The sequence below is a fragment of the Vipera ursinii genome (genome assembly GCF_947247035.1).
Source record: "Vipera ursinii genome assembly, chromosome: 2".
NCBI classification, from domain to species: Eukaryota; Metazoa; Chordata; class Lepidosauria; order Squamata; family Viperidae; genus Vipera; species Vipera ursinii.
In genome coordinates, this window is record NC_139513.1 from 185288760 (window position 1) to 185300337 (window position 11578).

Here is an 11578-nt window from a genome sequence, read left to right on the forward strand (position 1 = left end):
GGGTTAAGTAGGCTACCCCTGACTAACACAGAACCTGATCTGGCACCTGCTGCACAGATACTGGCAATCCAAGAGCTGCCTATATGCAAAGCACATAGCGACTGAGACTGCGTCAGATAAAATCCTGAGCAGAGTTCAGTCTTGGGTATTCACAGGGTGGCAAGATAAGAGTCCAGGCCCGGAATTCCAGCCTTACTTCACAAGAAGACATGAATTGTCTGCCCATAAGGGATGCCTGTTGTGGGGTAGTAGGGTCATTATACCAGACAAACTGAGGGATAGAGTCCTGAAATCCTTACACGAGGGGCACCCTGGGATAGTGCGAATGAAGGCGCTAGCTAGGAGTTACCTTTGGTGGCAAGGGCTAGACAAGGCAATAGAAGAGCGGGTACACGGGTGTTACATGTGTCAAAGGTCCAGACCTGAGAAGCCACAAGCGCCTGTCCACAAATGGGAGGCCACACACATACCCTGGTCCAGGGTCCACATAGACTATGCAGGCCCATTCCAGGGACAGCTCTTCCTAGTAGTGGTAGATAGCCACTCCAAATTGTTGGAGGTAGTGCCAGTCCCAAATATGACCACGGTCAGAACAATCCAAGTGCTCAGGAGACTTTTTGCCACACATGGCCTGCCTGACGTTTTGGTATCGGATAATGGGGCTCAATTTACCGCTACTGAATTTCAGGCCTTCATGAAAGAGAATTTGATTAGACACGTCACATCCACCTGTCGACTCAGGTGTATCATCATCAGCAACTGGCATCACAGGTTGGCGGACTTCCTATTATCCCAACACACCACACCATGCACAGCAACAGGGAAGAGTCCGGTGGAACTCCGTTGGGGCAGATGCTTCATCACCAAATTGGACAGACTTCACCCCGACAGAGTGGCTTCGGAGACTGAGCAACCCAAAACCCCTAGGGAGTTATACCCTGGTGACTTGGTCTGGGCCAGGCACTATGGTACGGGACATTTGTGGATTCCGGGGGTGGTGGTTGACAAAACCGGGTCTTTATCCTACATAGTAGGGGTGGAGGGGGGTCGTCAGGTCAGACGGCACATAGACCAGGTCAGGAAACGGGTTCCTGAAGGGTCACAGAGCGACCACCTAGAAGACTGCCCATCATCAAGCTCAAATCATCACTACCAACCCCACTGACAAACAATAGAACCTGAGCTCGTGGAAGACCTCACTGACCCAGTACAGTTGCCAGTAAGCCCTGTTCGACCGGGTGACAACATGCCCAGGACCACAGCGACAACCCTGCCACAGGGTCAGACTCTGGGGTGGGTCAACTGGAAACAGTCAACCAGGACTCAAACACTGACTCTGCCATCCAAGACATGGGGGAAGTTCCCCTAAGACATTCATCCCGGGTTCATCAGCCACCTGCGTACCTGTCGGACTATGTGCATCAATAGGGACCGTCTGTTGAGGGGATTGTTTTGTCTTTTAAGGGGGAAGGGGTGTTATGTATCCAGGTGAAGAGTAGCAGTCACCACCAGGTGGCGTTGAACTGTACTATTTTGGCAGGAACCCAGTTTCGGCAGGAAACAGAGGTTCAAACCAATTGGCTGGCTGCTCACCTGGCCAGGTATAAAAGGAGGGCAGGTAACCCTTATTCCCCAGTACAGTCACTACCACCAAATAAAGATCTGCCATGCTGTACCCATCGTCTCAGCGTCCTTCCTGCTCTCCAGAACCCACTACACAATAGAGGGATGCTGATCAGATCTTCCACAAGTCCTCCATTTGGGGTAGGTTGCTGGGGAGGGCTGCTGGGCTGGAAGGATGTGGGATAGGGCTGCAGTAGTCAGGCTGCCTCTAGTTTGCTGTGCTCTGGGTCAGGATGCCTGGCTGCCCCCTTAAGCTGGGCTGCCTATAGGCTGAAGTTTGGAAGAGGAAATGGAAGAGCAAATGGTAATAGGGTATCCCTCTTGCCATGCTTGCTTAGCTGAGATGAAAAATGCTTTCAGAAGATGTGGTGAAACAATGGTTTAGAACCATAGAATTGTTAAACTGGAAGTGACACTGGAAAGTTTCTAGTCCAACCCCTTGCCCAAGACAGAATCCTTATTCCATCCAAAACAAATGGTAATCCAATCTTTTTTTTTAACCCACCAGCAATGGTGCTTCCACAATTCCAGGAGGCAAGTCATTTCACTGACTAATTGTTCTCACTGTCAGAAAATTTCACCTTAATTTCCATCCATTACTTCTTATCCTGCCCTCAAATGCTTTGGACAATAAATCAATTTTCCTGTGATATCCTTCAAGTATTGGAAGATGGCTATCATCACCCCTAAGCATTCTCTTCTATAGGCTCAACATACCTAGTTCCCTTAGCTGTATCATCTTTGTTGCTCTTCTCTGCAGTCTTTCTAGGGCCTCAGCATCTTTTTTGAATCATGATGAGCAGAACAGGACACAGCATACCAACTGTGGCCTTATACTGCACTATATTACAGATGCAGCACACTGCTGCATACTTCATACTTAAGCAGTTGTCCACTATGATAGCTAAATCCCTCTCACAGTTACTGCTGTTGAGCCAAGTACCTCATATTCTATGCATGTGCATCTGGTTTTCCTGCCATCATGTAGGACCTTACTTTCCTCACTACTGAAATGTATCTTGTTAGCTAGGGTCCAATGCTCAAGATGTCAAGACACTTCTGAATCTTCATTCTATCTTCCAAAGCAATTCCCCCCAACCTGGTGTCGTCTATAAATTTGATGAGCTCTTCTGCTATCCCCACATCTACAGTATATCATAAATAATGTTGAAGAGCATTGTCCCCAAACCAGAACCTTGAGATACCCCCCCTGCATACTTCCCTCTATGTAGATATTGACACATTGACACATTGAGTGTGGTTGGTCAGCCAACTGCGAATCCATCTTATGTTGGTACTATCTATCCCATATTGTTCTACCTTACCAAGAAATAGATTGTGGCCTACTTTGCAAATGCCTTACTGAAGTCTAGGTATAATACATCCACATGATTTCACTGATTTAGTAACTTTATCAAAGGAGGCAATAAGGTTTGTCTGGTGTTATCTGTTTTTAACAAATACATAACAAAACAAAACCCGTCTAGGAATCATCTTGTTCATTTCTAGGTGCTCCATTTTTTTCATCTTTTTGAAGATTAGAACCACATTAGCTCTTTTCCAGTCCTCTCGCAGTTCTCCTGTGTCCCAAGATACTTCTTTTAAAAGATTTAATTCAGTGGTTCTGAAATCATGTTTGCCAGCACTTTCAGAACCCTGGGATGTAAACCATCTCCCAGCAATTTGAACTTGTCCAATGTGGATAAATGTTCTCTTATCTATCCCTTGCCTATTTATATCTGCATTCCTATTCAGTATCCCGTGGTACTGTTTTTGATAGGTTGGGCTATTTTTTTCTTTTTGCATGATGACAAAGGCAAAAAAGGTATTAAGCAGTTCTGCCATTAATGGACAGATAATTTCCTTGACTTTCTTCTTGTTCCTTACATATTGAAAAAACCTTTTTGATATTTTTGGCATTTGTTGCAATTAATTCATTCTGGGCCTTAGGTTTCCTAAATTCATCCCTACAGTTTTGGGCTATTTGTTAGTATTTTATTGTAGTTATGCGCCTCTCTTTCTATGTTTTTATACTTGTCCTATTTGTTCCTAAGTTTGTTAGTGAGCTGTGGGTGCAACCATGCTGGTTTTCTCTGGAGTATCCTAGGTTTTTTTCTCTGTGGAATTTTTCTTTTGAGGGGGAGACCTTTAATAGATGATTTTTCAGAGTTTTCCATGCATCCTGAACTGTTTTTCCCACTAGAACAGCAGCTCCCAACCTTTTGGGCACCTGGGACCACTTCCATAGAGAGAGGTTTTTCCATGGGCAGGAGGGGGTGTGTTTTCATGTACTACCTGCATCCCGCAGATGGGGCTTTGCTTGTTTGTGTGGCCTGTTTCCTTGCAAGTCATGGACCAGTGCTGGTTCACAGACCAGGCATTGGGGTGCCCTGCTCTATGTTATCCTTCCTAATCTCTCCTTGGGTTCATAGAATCATAGGGCTGGAAAGGAACTTGGAGGTTTTCTAGTCCAAAGGTCCCCAACCTTTCTGGCTCCACACACCGGCAGCAGGGGTGGGTGGGATGGTTTTATGTATGCAATCTGGGCATGCACAAATGAAGATTCACACACTCACCACTTGCACAGCTTGGTTCCCAATAGGCTGCGGACTGTTAGCAGTCCACAGACTGGGGGTTGGGGACTCCTGTTCTAGTCCAACCCACTGCCCAGGGCAGGAGACCTTATTATAGTGAACCTCTCACCTCTTCCTTCTTATCCCTCCCTTCCTCGTTGTCTGATTAGCTATAGTGAGATTTATCCTTTGGGTTTGACCCTATAAATTGCTCTCCTTCCCTGTTCAGTTTTAGTTTAAAGCCCTTCAGATAAGCCTAGCCAGGTGTTTTCCAAACTTATTCCTCTTAGTCCTTGTTAGATATAGCCCATCCCCTGCTAGAAGCCCTTCCTGTTGGTAATGTATTTGTAATGTATTTGGAAAGAAGTGGCAAATTTTGTTCCAAACTGATTTTAGTGAGAGTTAAAATAAAATCTCACTCCCATCACCCCAAATTGATCCTACAGAGATATTGTTGCCATTCTTAACCATTCTTAGGCATCAGAACATGCTGACCTTATTTTTATGTAACAATAATTTTATGTAACAAAAATATTATAACCATAGCTAGTAAATGATGTGTTTACTTTAGAAAATGTAGGCAAATTAAATGTTTGAATCACCACAAATTGTTTATAGAGTTTGTTCAAGAAACTGCCCAGAGTCACTTCTTGTGCTGGGTGGCCATATGAGATAGGCAGGCAGGCAGGTGAACAGACAGCAGGCAGTCAGTCAGTCAGTCAGGCAGACAGACAGACAGACAGACAGACAGACAGACAGACAGACAGACAATAGATATAGATGATAGACAGGTAGGCAGGCAGACAGACAGACATATATAGGTAAATTTTCTTGTTTTCTAAACTCCCAGAGATTTTTTGTTAATTCATTGAATTCTCCTAAGCCTCCAAAAAGATGCAAATGTCAAAAACATCAAAGGCAAGCTCTTGGTTGTAAAACTTCAGCTTTAGAACGGAAACCATATGACTTTGATGGGGGCGGGTATCAAAGAAGAGAGTGGTAAAACTAAACTTACCAGGAGATGTTGTTGGACCACTATCAACTGGAACAAAAGAGGAAAAAAATATAAAATTAAATTCATATTGATATAAAATTCAAATATGTCAGCTCATGAACCAGGTGGATGCATCCATAATATAACCAGGAATGGATCTCATTTTGAGGAAGACTAGACAGTTAAATCTAGAATATTGCTTGCAACAGCTGGGCTATATATTATATTTTAAGGTGATTTCACAGAATATTCAATGGTATACTATATTTGTATACCACAGAGATAACACATCCTAAAACTTTTAATTTCAAATGTGGAAATAATGTTTCATGTTCAAAGTGCAAATTAATAACTTAAATGTGAATGGTTTCCCCTGCTTTGTTCCTCTTCTCCCAGTAGACAACACTAGGCAACAGGAAAGTATCCTATAGGTGTTCTTCTTTATTATGCACTGGGGCTGGGCAAAGAGAGAGTTGACAGATGGCCAGGACAGCAGGTTTAACTACTGTATTTGTTAAAATTTGTTTCAGGTTCTGACTGACTAAAAGTGACAGATGCCATGGGGTGGCAATGTGGTGAAGTGGGAGGGAGCTTTAGCTTTTGCCTATCTTTCTAAGAAAAGTGGATAGCCACTTGTCTCCAATAGTATAGGGTCTCCTGCTTGTGCAGGGGGTTGGACTAGAAGACTTTCAAGAACCCTTTCAACTCCATTATTCTGTGATTATGTTAATCTGCACACTTTGAAAAGCCATACGTAGTAAATGCAGTATGTGAGTCAGCCCTGAAACTGATGTAGAAAAAGTAGGAAGAACTCACCTAAGTCATTGCCTGGATCTGTGGGTGATTCCAGAGGCCCTGAAACAAGAGGCAATGGTCTTGGAGTCATCTTTTGCACAGTATACAATAATGCAGCAGTGAGAGTAATGCACATCTGACTACTGTGTTAGCATATTTAGAGGTAAGTCATATGTGCTGATGAATTCTTATTCCCATTCTTATTTTGTTGCCCTTAGGAAAGCTCTACTTTTTTATTCTGAAATACATCTAGAAAATTCGTGCTTTTGTATTGCAAGTGACTTCTGGTCTGAGTGAGAAAAATAAAATAAATAAAGACAACTTGAAAGCAAGGAATGAAAAGGAAAAAAAAGAGTGGAACAAGAATGGAACTGAGATCTTCTCCAAACCATGTTTGCCAAGATCCTTTGGAGGACACTATAAGTGATATAAAGATTTGTATTGCAAATATGCCTGGGGCGGGCTGCTGAAAAAATGGTATCAGCTCTCTCAGTCACCTCAATTGCAATTTGTGAATAATAATTTAGAAAAATGAAAAAGAGAACAAAGCTTTTAATCACTTGAATCATTAAGCTATGCAGGTGCAGTTACAAGAGGATAAAGTGGATTAAGAAATGAATTATAAAACCTGGAGAGAAAAAATTAGATCATCTTCCAGCTAAGCCTGATTGAAATTAGAAATTTAGTAGCAATTTTCAGCCAAAAATTCCATTGATAAGGAAAAGCTTTCATCTTTAACAGTTTGACCAACTTCAGTTCACACGTCCATCTGTATGAACTATAAGAAACAGAACAGATAGTACAAGAAAATATAGAGAAGCTGCCCCTATTTCGAATTCACAGCTCTGAACAAAGCAATGTATTTACACTGAAGCCCAAACCATAATTCTTCAGAATGAAGGACTCCGTGATTTGAATCACTTTTTAAAAAATATGTGTGTGTGTGTGTGTGTGTGTGTGTGTGTGTGTGTGTGTGTGTGTCTTCAAGGCAGTCTTGAATCCTGGTGACTGCCTAGATTAGTACCTGAACTTTTCTTGGCAAAATTTTTCAGGAATGATTTGCCTTCCTGGAGCTGGGTTAGTGACTGGCCTATGATCACCCAGCTGGATTTGTGCCTACAGCAGGACTAGAAATCTTAGCCTCTGGATTTCTAGCCTGATGCCTTAGCCACTATATCACACTATATACATTATATTAAAGAGGTTAATATTATGTAGGAAATTAGGTCGGAATTTCCATACAGTTACACATTAACTTAAGCATTAGTACAAAACCAGTCAAAATGTACCTGCTGTTGTTTGAGCAACAACTCCCAGCAAAAGCCACTCTAAAAAGAAAGAAGAAAAGTTATTTCTCATTTGTATACATGACATAAAATAACTGTTACAAAAAAGTCATGGTTTCTTTCCCCTACTTGTTGGATGATGGAACTAAACTTTCAGGCTGTTAGCCATAGTAATCCTATTATTGGTTTCCATTTTTGTATAGTTTAATTTTTATGGTAAACATTGGGGAGCTGCGAGGAGCAACATCTATTCAAAGATATCTAGAAAGTATCATAGTTAAAGCTAGACGTGACATAGATGACTGGGTTGGATCTTATAATTTATTTTTCCTTTACATTAAAATATCTGTGAGCAGGAAGATGAGTTTGCTAATTTTATGAGGGGAAAGGCACAGTGGGAAGATATGTTAGTTTTCTCTACTCTTTGCTATTTGCAAAAGAAGGAAAATGGTCAAATATTATGACCCCAAGATATAATGATGGCAAAAGACATAATTTTCTTGTTGGTAAATGTTTAATGGCCATATACTTATGAGAGTAAATTTCTCTAATCAAAATTAGCAGTACTGTAGAATAAAATGTCACAGCTAATTCTCTTCTCCCCATCTCAGTAATGGTTGTCAAACATAAAAAGTCCCCATATCTATGTTGAATTCTGAAGAAAAAGCAAATTTTGAATTGTGCAACAATTCTGTATTAGATGATTCTGCTCATATTCTTCTAGTAGCTAAATTAATACTGAATATAAGCAGAGGTGGGAGCAATTTGAAATTTCCATATTTGGCATATAGAAGCATGCTTGTAGCTTCTGGGGTGTTATAATTTCCTTGGACTATCTTCCAGTGTGCTTTTTTACCATCTCAAATGTCAACATCTACACTTTTAAAAATAAACATTAAAAATACTAAAGAACTCTCAGCTTCAAAACAACAACAACAACAAAACGGACTCAGCAAAGATGTCCTGGAAACTATTACTCCTCAGAAAAGCCATTTTGTTGGCCATATGTGTAGGCACTACTCATCCTGTTTAGGGTAAAATTATAAAGCAGAATTCTGTTTGAGAATTCAGGAATTGGCAAACACAAACCACAGCTATATACTGTTTTATATCAGTTTAATCATCCTATGTCCTTGAAGGAATAATTGGAGTTTTACTCAGTGATAATTCTTAGCATTTTCTATTAGAAATTCCCAGCCTTCCAATGATTCCTTAGAAAAAAATTCTTAAAATATTATACTGAAAACTCATATACAGTTCATTTAAAGTAGGTCTATGATTTTAATCAGATTAATTTCCAAGACCATCCAGCATGAGAGGTCTCAGAGGATTTACACATTATATTAACCCATGGTTTATTTACCATGATTTCTTGAATAACCTACGATTGGGATAACATGCTTGTTAGTGCATTAAGCATGCTTTACAAATCACAATATTATGGTTCACACAAAATATTAAGCCATATCAAACAAGGCACATTACTACAAACATAACTTGTGAATCAGCCACAGTTATAATGTACAGATACAAGTTCACAGTCATGAAGGACCCCAATTAGTGCCCAGTAGATTCCTTTCCCCTACAGAATCTGTTGGGAGAAATTAATGTGTATCACTTGCAAGATGCAAATAATACAGACAGCTTTTTTCTTGAAATCTGAATAACTGCTGTTTCATTTCAGTATTTAACAGAATAAAAGGTAACTGATAATTCATTTGCACAGTACACAGAGGTGTAGATGGCTTCTCTGTTTTTGGTTTGGTATGAACAAATACTCTTTAAGCTCACAATATCTAAGGAAGATCAGGGTTCTTGCAAGTAAGACTAAGACTGTGTAAATACTGTGCATCCTTCACATTTTGTGCAGGGAAGTGGTGAGATGATATCACAGCCCACATGGATTTTCCAGTCTTTCAATCCATCATTTTTCCTACCACAGAAACTGCACTAAAGAGAAAAACAAAGACAGTTGCTCCATAATCTGCAGTTTAGTAATTCTATAAATCCTGCCGCTGGAAGTAGTCATTTTTTTAAAAAAAATACACCGCTATCTAATTTTAAGGTGGAACAGAAGAAGTGTTGTACTTAGTCAGTGTTACATTACTCACCAGATGGCAGGACAACAATAGCTAGGAGGCACAGCAACATCTGAGTTCCACAGGCCACCATCCCTGCAAAGTGAGAAAGAAAGAAAATAAATGGAAGTTCCTTATATACATCTTACATATCCTTCTCTTTCTCTCAGTGATGTACAACATCTCCCCACTCAGCTGCTCAGCTAGTCTATCTGAAAACAAATAATTTAAGGTGAATATGACACTGCATTTCTTTCCATCCTTCTCTCCTATCCATTCATTTATTTTCTGATTCTCATTAAGTTGATTGCATCTGCATCATCTCCTTCAAAAATCACCCTCTGTTTTTGGGACACAACCCTCTCTACTCACTGCTGTCCATGAACTCTGCTTCTTTTCACTGCAGACGTATTTTTCCCCCCTTCAACTAATCCCCTATTTTGACCAGAGTGCCTAGCCACTCCCAAATAGTCTTATTTGGCTCGTTTTCAAAATTTAATTAAGAAAAGTTAGAAAGCTTCAATATCACCATTCCAATGGAATGAGGAGAAGGGGGGATCTTTCCTACCATGATCTCATTCCAAAATTTATTGTAACTGCAAAGACCTCAGCTCCTCCTATTCCCACTGTATGAAAAATGGATAGGAATGGAGTCCTACATGCCTGTCCTAGTTCACCCTGCTCTTGGGACAGTGAAGAAGCATTTGTTTTGCCAGGAAAATTCTCTCCTATATATCATAACCCTTTCCTGAAAAAAATATACAAATAAACCATAGCTGGTCTTAAGACAGGAGAAGTAGCCATGCCCAGGCAATGGATCAAACAGACAAATAAAATGTTAATAATTTCAATCATAATTAATGTTTTATTGCCACAGACTACTGGGAATTTCCATTTTAGGCACCAACAAATTTTGGGATCAGGGGGCTGGATTAAAAGACCTCCAAGGTCCCTTCCAGCTCTACTCAATTCTATTTTGGTATTCAGATTATTTGCTTGTTGTTCTTTTAGAAAATTTATATGCTGCCAGTTCTGGGCTCTGGGCACTTTCCAAGATAATATAATTTTCAAATAAAATTAAATCATACTATATGCAAGACATAGCATTGAATCAATAGCTTTAAAAGACCTGGGAAAAACAGCAATAGGGAGAGTACCTCCTTTAAATCTAGTCATAATGTATGTTGTGTAGTGGGTTCTGGAAAGCAGGAAGGACGCTGAGACAATGAGTACAACATAACAGCTCTTTATTAGGTGGAAGTGACTGTACTGGGGAATAGGGGTTACCTGCACTCTTATGTACCTGGCCAATACCTGGCCAGGTACTCGACCAACCAATTGGATTGAACCTCTGTTTCCCACCGGAAATGCTTCCCGCCAAAACAGTTACAGTTCAACGCCTCCTGGTGGTGACTCTCATACAAAGCTTTAGGTGTTCCAATAAAGCCTAATACATAACACCCCTTCCCCGTTAAGGATGAAACAATATACATATACAATGAACTTACAATCATGACAACCAACTTCCCAATGGACCTAGCCACCCAGCTTCCCTTATTTGCGCACATAGTCAGTGAGGTACGCAGGTGGCCTATGGGGCCGAGATGAACGTCTTAGGGTTTCTTCCCCCTTGTGGTCTGGCACCTTACTCAGCATATCCTGGACATCCAAGTTCTCCTGAACTGGAGAGTCAGCAGGTAAGCTCTGGCTGACCATTTCTGGTGTACCCACCCCATACTCAGACCCTGTGGCAGGGTTAGCCCTGCGGTCCTGGGAGGGTTGCTGTCCTGGTTGATCGGGGTTCTCCTGGTCCTCCTCAGGCTTGGACATGGTTGTTTGTTGGTAGTGCTGGTAGGGGGAATGTGAACTAGCTTGTGTGCCAGCTTGGAAACTGAATGAGGGGTAATTTTCCCCGTGGTCGCTTGTTGACCGTTCTGGAACTCTTTTCCTTACTTGGTCTATGTGCCGTCTGACCTGACGACCCCCCCTCCACCCCTACTACGTAAGATAAGAGCCCAGTTTTGTCAACCACCACCCCTGAAATCCACAAGTGTCCCAGACCGTAGTTCCTGGCCCAAACCAAGTCACCCTGGTGTAGTTCTCTTGGGGTTTTGGGTTGCACAGCCTCAGAAGTCACTCTGTCAGGGTGAAGCCTGTCCAGTTTTGTGATGAGGCGTCTGCCCCAACGGAGCTCTACAGGACTCTTCCCCGTGGCTGTGCATGGTGTGA

The 11578-nt window shown here is 41.4% G+C and overlaps 1 protein-coding gene across 1 annotated transcript in view; it reads right to left on the reverse strand.

Annotated features, from left to right (window-relative positions):
* MFAP5 (microfibril associated protein 5) overlaps nucleotides 1–9766 on the reverse strand; it is a 98467-nt gene extending 88701 nt beyond the window's left edge. The window contains exons 1-5 of the mRNA XM_083354499.1: nucleotides 9722–9766; nucleotides 9383–9445; nucleotides 7275–7313; nucleotides 6007–6045; nucleotides 5212–5238 (exon numbers count right to left, since the gene is read on the reverse strand). Coding sequence (XP_083210625.1) covers nucleotides 5212–5238; nucleotides 6007–6045; nucleotides 7275–7313; nucleotides 9383–9445; nucleotides 9722–9731 — 178 coding nt within the window. The 5' untranslated portion in view covers nucleotides 9732–9766. The remainder of the gene's footprint in view (nucleotides 1–5211; nucleotides 5239–6006; nucleotides 6046–7274; nucleotides 7314–9382; nucleotides 9446–9721) is intronic.
* Between the last annotated feature and the right edge of the window lie 1812 nt (nucleotides 9767–11578).